The following is a 13,647-nucleotide window of genomic DNA, read 5'->3' as shown; positions in this document are numbered from 1 at the left end:
AACAAAGACACTCCATGGGTTTCTTTCAAATACAGGTTTAAATAGTTGAAGGTCCTAAAGTGTAGTAAAGCCTTGACAGCCTTCAGGGGAATCAATTAAAAGTCAATCTCTCTACGGTTCAGCACTGGAAGGCTGGGCCTAATCCTCTCCTACCACAACAATAACCTTCCCCAACCTAAGTCAGGTTCCCATTCACACCTGTGTTGTGTGACAAAAACCACAGTAAAGTGCCTTTCCCAACCTGAGTCAGGTTCCCATTCACACCTGTGTTGTGTGATGAAAACCACAGTAAAGTGCCTTTCCCAACCTAAGTCAGGTTCCCATTCACACCTGTGTTGTGTGATGAGAACCACAGTAAAGTGCCTTTCCCAACCTAAGTCAGGTTCCCATTCACACCTGTGTTGTGTGATGAGAACCACAGTAAAGTGCCTTTCCCAACCTGAGTCAGGTTCCCATTCACACCTGTGTTGTGTGATGAGAACCACAGTAAAGTGCCTTTCCCAACCTAAGTCAGGTTCCCATTCACACCTGTGTTGTGTGATGAAAACCACAGTAAAGTGCCTTTCCCAACCTAAGTCAGGTTCCCATTCACACCTGTGTTGTGTGATGAAAACCACAGTAAAGTGCCTTTCCCAAGGACACACCATGTCAAAATGGGGGCTTGGAAACCTGATCACTCCCAGAGAACAATGGATCAGAAGTCCAAACACTGAACCACTCTGCCACAGCACCTACATGGCCTAGGGCACACACAGTAGTTCTTTCAAATAGACAGAGACATCACGTTAATACACAATCTGTTTTCACCCCTCGGATGTCCATTTCTGATTTGTGACGGGAACTGCAGCCAAAACATACCACAGGGTTTCTTTAAAATAGTAATAGACATAACTAAAACTACACACGCACATAACTACATACTGTGATACATGTAGGATGTATAAACATGCTTGCATGCACATGCAAACACACACAAATATGTCTATATTTTTGTGGGTTTTTTTGTATAAACATGTTTGTATATACATGCAAACACACACAAATATCTGTCTATATTTTGGTGTTGTTTTTTTTTTGTTCTTGTTAATGAAGGGGAAAAAATTTAAAAGATAACCACCCTCACCGCCAAAAATTATATAAAAAAGAAAAGAAAACAAAATTAAACAAACAAAAAACAAAGCACAAAAAAACAATGAAGAAAAACCAACTACCGGATAACCCTGGAATCAGACACACACACACACACACACAGTGACCATGTCACAACACTCACCTCCAGACAGATGCACACACACACACACACACCTCCTGACAGAAGCACACCCACACGCCTCCCGACAGATGCACACACACACGCACCTACCTCCCGACAGATGCACACACACACCTCCCAGCAGATGTGCACACACACACCTCCCAACAGATGTGCACACACACACATCCACCTCCCAACAGATGTGCACACACACACACCTCCCAACAGATGTGCACACACACACACACACACCTCCCAACAGATGTGCACACACACACACACCTCCCAACAGATGCACACACACACACACACTCACCTCCCAACAGATGCACACACACACACACACACACCTCCCAACAGATGCACACACACACACACACCTCCCAACAGATGCAAACACACACACACCCTTCCAACAGATGCACACACACACACACCTCCCAACAGAAGCACACACACACACACACACTCACCTTTCAACAGATGTGCACGCACACACACCTCCCAACAGATGTGCATACACACTCACCTCCCAACAGATGTGCGCACACACACACACACACACTCACCTTCCAACAGATGTGCACGCACACACACCTCCCAACAGATGTGCATACACACTCACCTCCCAACAGATGTGCGCACACACACACACACACACACACACTCACCTCCCAACAGATGTGCACACACACACACACACAATCTCCCAACAGATGTGTGCACACACGCACTTCCCAACAGATGTGCACACCCACACAAACCTCCCAACCAATGTGCGCACACACCCACATCCACTTCCCAACAGATGTGCACACACCCACACACACCTCCCAACAGATGTGCACACCCACACACACCTCCCAACAGATGTGCACACACACACACACCTCCCAACAGATGTGCACACACACACACACCCCCCCTCCCAACAGATGTGCGCACACACACACCTCCCAACAGTTGTTCACACACCCACACATACTCTCAACTCCTGACTGATGCACACGCACGCGCACACACACACACACACCCCTCCCAACAGATGCACACACCCATACCTCTCAACAGATGTGCACACACACACAGCCACACCTCTCAACAGATATGCACACACACACACACACCTCTCAACAGATGTGCTCACACACACACCCACACCTCTCAACAGATGTGCACACACACACACACTCACCTCCCGAGAGGCCTGCAGCAGGTCAGCAGTGTTCAACAACAGACTGACAAACATCCTCCCCATCACCTCCACCTCATCCTCCATCACCCCTCTCACACCTCCAGTCTCCACCCCATCCCTCCACTGGGCCAGTACTGCCCCCACTTCCCCCCTCTCTGCCTCCCCCACCATCTTGGCATGAGGTTGGATCACCGGCGGTCCCACCGGGGTCTTCTCGTCATCGTTGTCTGCCCACGGCTGTACGCTGAGTGGCTTGACCTGCAATGCAAAACAATACAATGCTTATACAATATAATGAAATATAATGCAATGCAATCAGTTTCAGTTTCTTAAGGAGACGTCACTGTTATCCAACAAATCCATGTATATATACACAACACCACATGTTAGTCAGATGCCTGACCAGCAGCATAACCCAACTAGTCAAGCCTTGGGTGCTTGCATACATATTTGTTATCAGAGTGGGTTTCTTTTTAAAGAAATTTGGCAGAGGACAACATTTATGTTGCCATGGGTTCTTTTCAGTGCGCTAAGTGCGTGTCACACACACAACCTCGGTCAATCATCTCATCCGAATGACTAGATGCCAAGTTTGATTTTCAAGTCAAACTTGGGAGAAAGGGCGGGACTGGAATTCGAATTCAGACGCTAACAGACATTCTATTGGCAGATAAACATTTTCACCAATCTGCCACCTTCCTCTACCTACAATGCAATAAGGTAGGTATATCTAACTGCGAATGATCCAGTCGAAGCAACTACCTCAATGTGTGAACTGTAAAGGCAACATGTCGTACGATGGTCAAATGCAGTTCTTTTGTTTTTGAAGGCTTTCTCCAACTGGTTACACCAGGAAAAGTTTGTCTGCTCATTCTTTTCAACATTTTGCTGACGTTTGAAATGGCAAGTTTGCCTGAGGGTAAATGCGAACTGGCATGTCTAACTGTGAATGATGGCTTTGAGTACATGTAGACGATTAAAACAGAAGCAGGTCTTTAACTCATTAGATATAACATATTGGAACACCACACATAAACACACCCTTTTGAGAGTGCTCAGTAACTGTGCAGCATCGTTTGCAAATTGACTCGCGTCAATATATCCCATGATCTAATTGCAAACGACACTATTTTTGCAGATTCCTGTTAAAACTGATGTTCTGATCTGTCACCAATATGCTTTCTTAAATTCTCCCAGCACTGGTAATGTGCATTCAACATATCTGATCAAATCAACTATTTTAAACTGTGTCAAAGTTCAAATCCTACAACTTGCTTCCCTTGATTTTAGGATTTTGAGAGCACGCTTGTAACCTAGTGCAGCAGTGATGCACAAAGAGAAGAAAGCATAGAAATAGCCAGAAATAGCTGATGTTTGACTGGTTCTTGGAAATTGATATTTATTAAAGTATTTGAAAAAGATCATAGCAGATGTTAAATTGTGAAATGCAACCGTTTAGAACACTTTGAAGTGGGGAGGTATACGAATTGTTCGCAATTACATGCTGTTTGCAATTACCCATACCTACCCTACAAGGCTATATCATGTAATCAATAATCCCTCAAAGGGGAAATATTCATGTCTGCTCAAATACACACAAAGAACCAAATAAAGGTAATAAGAACATACAGGCGTAAACACACGCATTTGTAATAAAAAGACATGAGTATCATAAAAAAATTTCAAGGGGAAAATCATCATTCCCAACATGATTCACATTTTTGACACAAGTACATCACAATGTCTCCATTCAACCGCTGTCTAGTCTAGAAATATTGGTGTTCTAAAATGTTACTAGTATTGAACATTTGTGTGAAGTTCATATTGGAAAAAGAAATGTCAGTCCCACACAGACCAGGGTTCGAATTTAGCAGGTGCCCGGGTGCAAATACTATGAAAAGTTGGCTCGGGCATGCAAAATTTCTGTCGAGAGTGCCCAGCTGGCACTCAAAAATTGATAGAGGCGAAAGAAAATTAATCAAAAGACACACCAAGAAAGCAAGCTCAAACGCTGTTGATCGAAATATAAAGTGTCGTCTGCTGCCGGTTGCTTTGCGAAGCAGCATCTTTGCTTGTGTGCAATTGGATGTTGACGTTCATGGCGCATTAGCGACAAAAGATGTTTCCCATCTTCAATGTTAAAAGACAGGTTCCCGAAACAGACGAAAGCTCAGGATGACAAAAAGAACCAACAGGAGTAGGAATCAATGTGCCAGCGCATGTACAATGAAGCCTGGCAGAAAGACTTTCCTTGGAAAAATTTTATTTCATTTTATTATGCTGGCACCCAAAACCACAATTGGGAACTCAAATGTTTAGTCCAGAGTGCCCGACTGGCACTCAAAAAAAGAGTTGAATTTGAACCCTGCAGACCAGAACCAAGCTAACCACCAACAGACTGCAGCACTGCGTTCTTTGTACTGCCGCCCATCTTCCTGCCCACTTCCAGACCAAGGCTGGACCATGAACATGGCGGTGCTGTGGAAGAATTGGTTAACTTCTGATCCAGTGTTCACCAGTGATCAGGGTTCAAGGCCGTTTCAGCATCCGTGGGAAAGGCACTTTGATTTTCCTCACTCCACCCAGCTGTAAATGGGTACATGATTTTTGTTGGGGAAAGTTAAAATGGCAGAAAGAGAGGGCCCCACCTTCCTATTCTGAGCCCTAGACACAGTGGATATGAATTCACTGCCCTGTTAGCTGTAAAAGGCTATGTGGCGTTTTTTTTAACAATAACTCACTTCTTTGCTCATGTGGCGTAGACAGAAACGGATGAGGTGAACTTCCATCTGCAGCAGAGTGCTGTGTCGATACTGGGTGGTGATTCTCTCCAACAGTTCATACTGGTCATCCCTGTGGGAAACACACAATACGTCTATCTTCATGTTGCACACAAACTTAGGCAAATTAGTCAAACATTCTAACACTGATACAGAACACATAATACACACTGACACTCTAAAGTCTGAACATTCATCCAGAAGGGGAGGTCCAAATCAATGTCAAACACTGCGTTAATGTCACATTTCTACTCAGTTTTCTTTTCGGCTTTACGGCTGATTGTGGCATACGAACAGTAAAAATGCACCACCAAAGAACATCTGTTTCCCTCTCCTACCTTGACACAATGTGCAACCCCTTGGTCATCATGTCAAAATGAAGCACATCAATGACTCATTGCTTTATATATATATATATATAATTTTCAGTTTCAAGGATGTGTCAGAGCTTTTGGACAGATCCATGTGACTAAGCTATAAAAAAGAAAAAGGAAAAAAAAGGCAGCAGATGCCTGGCCTTCGCATAAACCTTATGCACCGATCAGGCCTTGAGAGCCTATCCTGGGTTCATGTAAAGCATAACCATAAAAATGGAATAAAATAATGACATCTTTATCTAACACTCAAACACAAAACTGAACATTCAGAACACCTATCACACACACACATACATACAAATAAACACATACTTGGTATTACACTATCAAGCACACTCATACACACAGGAATGCACGTAAGCCATGCTCACACACGGACTCTGCGCTCCTTTATCAAAGACACATGCACACACACAGAGTAACTAACAGAAAGCTCACCAGTCTGCTACAGACTGTGTCATAAAATCTCACCCTCCAGCCTTGTCTGGACCATTGGTGATCACTTGGAAGTGAAGCAGCAGAAGTTTGTACACGTCTTTGTCTCTGGCTGCGAGGCTGATGTCATGGAGACGCTGTAGCAAGGCCCCTACCTCTGGATACAGTCTGGCTCTGGGAACACAACACAACACAACACAACAGTGAACATAGGCCCCTTCCTATGGATACTGTCTGGTTCTGAGAATATAACAAACACTGAAAACAGGCCCCTTCCTCTGGATACTGTCTGGTTCTGGGAATATAACAAACACTGAAAACAGGCCCCTTCCTCTGGATAGTCTGCCTGTGGGAAGACAACACAACAGTGAACACAGGGCCCCCTCCTCTGGAAACAGTCTGGCTATGGCAACACAACACTGAAAACAGGCCATGACCCCTTCCTCTGGATACAGTCTGGCTGTGGTGACACAACACAACACTGAAAACAGGCCATGACCCCTTCCTCTGGATCCAGTCTGGCTGTGGTGACACAACACTGAAAACAGGCCATGGCCCCCTCCTCTGGATACAGACTGGCTGTGGTGACACAACACAACACTGAAAACAGGCCAGGGCCCCTTCCTCTGGATACAGTCTGGCTGTGGTGACACAACATGACACTGAAAACAGGCCATGGCCATGGCCCCTTCCTCTGGATAGTCTGGCTATGGTGACACAACATGACACTGAAAACAGGCCATGGCCATGGCCCCTTCCTCTGGATAGTCTGGCTATGGTGACACAACATGACACTGAAAACAGGCCATGGCCCCTTTCTCTGGATACAAACTGGCTGTGGAAATAAGACACAACAGTGAACACAGGGCCCCAAGCAAGCAAGGCAAGGAGTTTATTTTGTGTGCCCCCTGGGGGCATCTTTTACACATATCCTGTAAATAAAAAGAGTGATGTCAAAAACTAGAAGTAGGCTCATTTGTTCAGTCACTCAGTATACACACTGACAAGTACAATTTCACTCACTACACAAACAAACAATTTTTTTGTTCATATCAATAGACAAAACATTATTGAAAAGAACTATGTATAGCAGAAACAAATTATTTAAGTTTTAACAATATTCTTTTGGGGGGTTTTTTCTCCAGAAAACAGTAAGTGGAATTTAATGGAATTTGGGTGAATTCTATAATATACTACTCCAAGAAAATTAACACTTTGGCCACCGTTGTCGTCTTTCGGCACCCACTAGGGAGACCGCCGAAAGGCGACTAGATCAGAGTAGGTCATTCACAAACCTACCACTCTTTTTCTGGGGAGGTTTGAAAGGCCATATTTTGTGCATGTGACTTGGGGAATCCCCTTCTATCGATTGACACCATCTTTTCAGTACTTCTGCTCATTTTTGAGTGAATTTATTATAGTTTTATCCACAACTTCGATCCTTTCATTTTCCAAAACGGCTGCATCGATGAGCAGACAACGCTACCTCACAACTGAGCAAGTTATCGAGCAAATGAGACTGCAGCCAGGCCAGCAAAACGAAGATTTGGGCAAAGAATTCGCGTATGATGATGAAGAAGTTTCACTGTTTGAGGGGGGGAGAGTGATAGTGATGGTGACTGGGTACTGAGCCAAGCACCAAGTCGCAAGTGTACGGGACGTGGCCAGACGAGTGGAGCATGTGCTCCTGCTACGGCCACAATATCAGCAGCTGTGAGTGACCGTGATAGTGAAGGGGAAGAGTGTGTTGCTCAAGTGGCAGCGTCTGTGTCACATTGGAGACCAACAACACAGTGTGGCCATGGGTCAAGCTCGACTACATGCCAACGACCAGGAGTGACGGGGCGTGGTAGAACAGCTGTGCCAAACCCTGATTTGTTTCAGTGGGTGTTGTACCACATGGATGATCCCTACTGTCCTGCAGAATGGCTTCCAAATTTTACAGGTAAGAGCTGTGTGTGTGTGTGTGTGTGTGTGTGCTCGCACATGTATGTCACTGACAGTGTGTGTGACTAAGATTAGGTTGCACTTATTTTTTTATATGGACAGATCAGAGGTGCACTGTCCATTCACTTGTAGCACATATAAAATTATGTGTGCATTGTATCAGACAAGTGTAGGACATTGAAGAGCAAGAGCAGTATGTTTATTTACCACACAAATATTTCATGGTTTTTTTCTTGTGAAGATTATGGAGATACACTGTGTAAAACAATGCCTGTGTAAAAATCTATGATTTTGCTATTTGTGCACTTGTTTATAATATCTTTTATTTGCAATATTTATCATTTGCTGATAATAAATCAGCTGTTATATAACTATTACTGATTGTATTTTACTTTTTGTTTTTGCTCATGTGTTTCAGGTGTCTTTGTCAACACTGACAACTTCCGTCCAGTGGACTTCTTTATGCTTTTCTTCCCAGAATCAGCATTCCAACTCATGGCTGACCAGTCTAATCTGTATGCAGAAGAGCTGCTGTCAGGCATCACTGAACTCAGTCGACATTCATGGCTGAATGCTGCCAAAGACGTCACTGTCCCTGAGATGAAGGCATACACAGCACTTCAGATCATGATGGGACTGTGTTGTAAGCCTGAAATCGAGGACCGCTGGTGGACATACTGGCTGCTCAACCTGCCATTTGGAACCATAATGTGCAAGAAGCCAATGTGTCCCACTCTGTGCTTTGAACTGTATCATATTGTGGAGGACTACAGGAAAGCAGCAGCAACCAAAATTCACAGGAAAGCAGCAGCAACCAAAATTCACAGTCTCCAACAGTAAACAGTTCAGACCTGTGTACATATTTGTATACATATTTTACCCCCATTCTTTTATTTTCTGACTTTAGTAGTATTTCAGTTTCAACAGATAGTTGTAAAGTTGGAAGTTCATTTTGTGTGTTTCCCATGGATTATATTCTGGGTTACACCATTACATGGGAAATACAGTTGTATTGAAGACTTCAATTGGTGAATTTGCTTTGTTTTCAACTGCACTGCAGTGATGTTTGTGTTGTACCTGTCTTTGTTCATTTCTGTAATGTGTCAAAGTGCAAAATTTGCATTGAAAAAATAAAATAAAATAAAATAACACAAAAATCAAAATATTTCACTTGTATCAACATCATTTATTGCTCCAAAACACAATAATTCCATCATTCCTCTCACTTACAAAAAAGAAGAAACGAAGTCATTTGGTTCAAAAACAAAAAAGTTATAGTAATTTGAAATCAGCAGGTGTAATTTCTTGCTCTTTCTTGAAAATCAGCTGACGCCAGAGTGTGTTGCACTCGAAACTCACTGCATGAAAAGGGTTAAGGGCCAGGCAGAAAAACTGTCATGGAAATCAGACAAACAATACAAAATGTAGCAAATTTCACAAAAGTTTATTCTTATTATCTGACAACAGTATATGAGTTAAAATTCATCAAAACATCATTTCTTTTTAGAGAAATCAATAACTGAATTACCTTTCCCCCGAAACAAAAGTCACAAAAAACAAAAAATGTCACTTGATTCACAAAATAATGTCACTTTAGTAGCATGTGTGTCCTCCATTTGCAGCCCGGCACTCTCCATGTCTCTGCCTCATGGACTGAACAAGTGTTCTAATGTTCTGAGGCAAGGCAGCCCACTCCTGTTCCAGAAAAGGAAACAGGTCATGAAGGTCTGCAGCAGGTGGGTGATTCTGGCAAACCATTCATCCAAGCAGGTCCCACAAACGCTTGATGGGGTTTAGGTCGGTGAACAGTCAAGACATTGGATGTTCCTTTCCTGAAGGTAGTCCCCGACCACCCTAGCATGGTGGGGAGTGGCGTTGTCATCCATAAGGATGGCTCCAGGACCCATGGCCTGGAGGGCAGGCTTGATAAGTGGCTGAACGATCTTGTCTCTGTACCTCACGCCAGTGAGGATCCCTTGCACAAGGTGTAGAGGAGTTCTGCCCCTCAAGTGTATGCCTCCCCACACCATCAAAGAGCCGCCTCCTTAGCAATTGTGCTCACGGACACAGCCATCTGCATAGCACTCACCTGGACATCTCCAAACACGAACATTGTTGTGGGACAGGGTGAAAGAGACTCATCTGTAAACAGTACCCTGCCCCACTGCTGTCTTGTCCAGCGATGATGCTGCCAGCTCCAGGCCAGATGTGCTCGTCTGTGTGGTCTGTGTGCCTGAGTCAGTGGATCTCTAACAGCTACCCTCCTGGAACGCAACCCTGCCGGCTTCAACAAGGCGAGAGCGAACAGTCTCTTGGCTAATGTTGATGTTAATAGCCTGCCTGAGCCACATCCTGAGGTCACTGGCAGTTCTGGTTCTGTCGCGCAGAGCTGAGAGAACAATGAAACGATCGTCACATGGGCCTGTCGTTCTTGGTCTGCCAGAACGAGGATGGTGTTCCATGGATCCAGTTGTTTGGAACCTCTCGTTTAGCCGCTGAATTACTGAGTGGCTCACTCCAAGACATCTGCCCACTTCTTGTCCAGAAATTCTGTCTTGCAGCCATGCAAGGGCTCTGCCATGAATAAACAGGCATGAGATTGGGAAATTGTGACTTAGTCTGAAAGGTGGGGGGCTGGGGGCCTTCTGCGGCCCCCACTGGGGGTCCATGGGGCAATGCCCCTTGTGGGAGTCTGGGGGCAAAGCCCCTGAAGCTGAAGGTTTTTCTCAATTTCAAACCAAAAAATCTGCACTTGCGAGCCACCAATGCTGCTGAGGTATTCCAACCCACAGAAGACAAAAAATCAGTCCTATTCTTCCTAAACTGAAGTGTTTTTGCTTTCAAACCTGTAAAAGTCAGCCTTGGGGACATGATTTTCAAAATTGTGTCGTGTGTGTGTGTGTGTGTGTGTGTGTGTGTGTGTGTCTTCAATGCAAGTCTCTGTGTGTATGTGAGAAAGAGAGACAGGCAGACAGACAAAGAGGCTGAGAACGGGGGTTGGGCGGGACATGGGAGGAAAGAGTTTTGTGTGTGTGCATGTATGTGCACTGCTTTAAATACAACTCTGTGAGTGAGTGAGAGAGAGAGAGAGAGAGTGTGTGTGTGTGTGAGGCTGGGGAATTGTCCAGGAGAGTTTCCTCTGAAAATTGGCCATGGTCCAGGATGGCAGAACCCCATGGCCAAAAACGAAATTAGTGATTATTAAGAGGTGTGTGTGTGTGTGTGTGTGTGTGTGTGGTGTTTTCAAAGAAAATGTTTTCAGCACACAAGTTTGCACTGTACCAATATAACTGACCACCTGGTCTCTCCAGCTGTAGTCTCTGTTCCATTGACAGGCATGTGTGTTGGCTGAGGAAAGAAAGGGGGAAGTGGAATGACTGGAGGGAGGAGGGGGTGGGTCTGTGACAGGTTATATCACTTTCAGCGGTCAAGGATTCTCAGCCAGCAGTGTGGTCAGTGTCTTGGCTCAATGCCAAAGTTGCCACAGTCATTGACAGTAGTTTTATCCCCCCCCCCCCCCTCACCCCATGTTCAACTAAACTATGTGTGAGGAAGAAAGAGAGAAAGAGAGTGAGCACAAGCGCGCATGAGTGCGCACACACTTGTATGTGTGGTTTCAATTCAACTGTGTGTAACAAGAGAGAGAGAACGAGAGGGGGTGGCAGACAGAGAGAGAGGGGGGGAAGATGGTAAGTGGAAAGAACGCAAGTTGTATTTGCGCATGTGTATGCAATGCTTTAAAATTCAACAGATCTCTCCGCGCGCGCGTTTTCACTACAACTCTGTGTGTATATGCAAGAAAGAGAGAGAGAGAGAAAGAGAGACAGAGACAGAGAGAGACAGAGAGGTAGAGAGGGACAGACAAACAGACAGAGAGAGAGGGAGACTGTGGGAGGAAAAAGTGTAAGTTTGTATGTGTGCATTGCTTTTAATACAATTATCTGTGTGTGTGTGTGTGTGTGCGCGCGCGCGCGCGCGAGAAAGAGAGTGAGTGTGTGTGTGACGTGTGCCGAGTGTGCGCGCGCATGTGTGTATTATTAAGCTCTGTGTGATTGTGTGAGCGCTCATATGTGTGCACATGTGCAAGTGTGAAGGAGAGAGGGATAAGATAAAAACAACAACAACAAGAGTATGTGTATGTGAGTGCATTCATGTGATTCTTTTTTAAAGTGTGTGTGTGTGTGTGTGTGTGTGTGTGCGCGCGCGCATTCAATTCAGCTCTGTGTCTGTGTGTGCGTGTGTAACTTTGGTAATCTGGCTTACGTCTCAAATCTAAATAAACTGACTCTTGCCATGAACTGTCTGTACCGAAGCGAAGCGTCCCCCATGTCAGAAAAAGCACTTACGTCAATGGCTACAAAGTTTCTGTTTCCATCGCAACAATGTTACTGCTTGTGCATACAGTGGCAAACGTTTGCAGCTACATGTATTGCTGAATGAACAGAGGGTCAAGCAGATGTACCCACGGCCCTTGTGGCTTGACAGACCCCTGGGATGGAGATCGCGCGCACCGGTGTTTACGTGTATTTATGCGTGCGCGCACGTTTGTGCGTGTATGTGCGCGCGCGCGTGTGCTCGCATGTCTGTGCGTGTGTGTGTGTGTGTGTGTGTGTGTGTGTGTGCGTGCGCGTGCGTGCTTTTCACAGTGAAATCAATGCGTGCCATGTAGGGATCGCCTTTCGTTATCGGCATTTTGACAACTTCAATCGACTGTTAGGAAACTTTCAGTCTGACTTCGACTTTGGTGGGTCAACAAACGACGCTTTCAAAAGAGCATTCCGTTTTCATTTTTGACAGATCAAACGATATAGAACAGCCCATCGGCTTTTTTTTCTTCTTCTAGAAAATGGCACTCCGTTTTAAATGTACATCTGAAAATTGATTTCCGTGCCTAGATTGAAGAGTTGCACCCATACAATCTGACACCAAACACGGATAAGCTGAATGATGACAGAGGATCAACGGAACACTTATTCTCAATTGGTTCACTTATCCAAACATGGGGCATTTTAGCAAACGCTGTGGGTCTGTCTTGTCGATCAGTCGGACAACGTCCGTGCAACCTTTGTCGGTCAGACCCACAGAATACTAAACAGGTATTCTGTGGTCAGACCCCCCCCCTCCCCCCCGCACCCCTTTTTCTGAACGGATTTACGCGAATCTCAAAAATGGTTTCTGGAGCCAATTTTCAGTCGGAAATGCGACTATGGTCGGAAAAATCTCATTGATCTGTCAAAACGCTGTCTATTAACAGGCAAAGGATTATTGGTTATTTTAACTTTAGTAACTCAGTTACACAGTTATTTGGTAACACTGTAAAATAAGCATCTTGACCAAAGTTTGGTTTAACCATCCTATAATTGATATACATTGTGCATCCTCTGGATACAGTCTGGCTCTGCGAACATAACAGTCAACACATCACAGGTGTGGGTGGGAAAAGAGTCTCAAGTGCAGTGAAGCATGCAAGCATTTTTATTCAAACATTATGAAGTATCTAGAACATGAACACACTTAACAAATGATAGGAAACAAGCAATGACAATAAAAAAAAAATAATGACAAACATTGTTGAACTACAAACTGGTCTCAGCATGTAAAGGATGTACATATGTATTTTTTTGGACAATGTCTATCTTGACATGAACATTATTATTA

The 13,647-nt window shown here is 44.5% G+C and overlaps 2 protein-coding genes across 2 annotated transcripts in view; one reads left to right on the top strand and one right to left on the bottom strand.

Moving 5' to 3' along the window:
- Positions 1–2,533: 2,533 nt before the first annotated feature.
- LOC143276415 (uncharacterized) overlaps positions 2,534–13,647 on the bottom strand; it is a 37,802-nt gene continuing 26,688 nt past the window's right edge. Inside the window, exons 8-11 of the mRNA XM_076580902.1 lie at positions 6,079–6,216; positions 5,192–5,303; positions 2,595–2,708; positions 2,534–2,539 (exon numbers count right to left, since the gene is read on the bottom strand). Of these exons, the coding sequence (XP_076437017.1) occupies positions 2,534–2,539; positions 2,595–2,708; positions 5,192–5,303; positions 6,079–6,216 (370 nt within the window). The remainder of the gene's footprint in view (positions 2,540–2,594; positions 2,709–5,191; positions 5,304–6,078; positions 6,217–13,647) is intronic.
- Positions 7,424–10,382, top strand: LOC143276695 (uncharacterized). The gene is made up of 4 exons (XM_076581333.1): positions 7,424–7,987; positions 8,468–8,825; positions 9,612–9,725; positions 10,232–10,382. The coding sequence occupies exons 1-4, from the start codon at positions 7,942–7,944 to the stop codon at positions 10,380–10,382; spliced, it is 669 nt and encodes a 222-aa protein (XP_076437448.1). The 5' UTR covers positions 7,424–7,941.

This window comes from Babylonia areolata, chromosome 32 (genome assembly GCF_041734735.1).
Source record: "Babylonia areolata isolate BAREFJ2019XMU chromosome 32, ASM4173473v1, whole genome shotgun sequence".
Lineage (NCBI taxonomy): Eukaryota > Metazoa > Mollusca > Gastropoda > Neogastropoda > Buccinidae > Babylonia > Babylonia areolata.
Note: the sequence above shows the minus strand (reverse complement) of the source record. Positions and strands in the feature narration are given on the sequence as shown.

Bases quoted from the DNA above. Each gene is read 5' to 3' on its own strand.
- LOC143276695 (XM_076581333.1), top strand. From the start codon at position 7,942: ATGGATGATCCCTACTGTCCTGCAGAATGGCTTCCAAATTTTACAG. The intron at 7,988-8,467 runs GTAAGAGCTGTG...TTTTCTTCCCAG, and splicing joins ATGGCTTCCAAATTTTACAG to AATCAGCATTCCAACTCATG. The intron at 8,826-9,611 runs GTAAACAGTTCA...CTCCATTTGCAG, and splicing joins AAAATTCACAGTCTCCAACA to CCCGGCACTCTCCATGTCTC.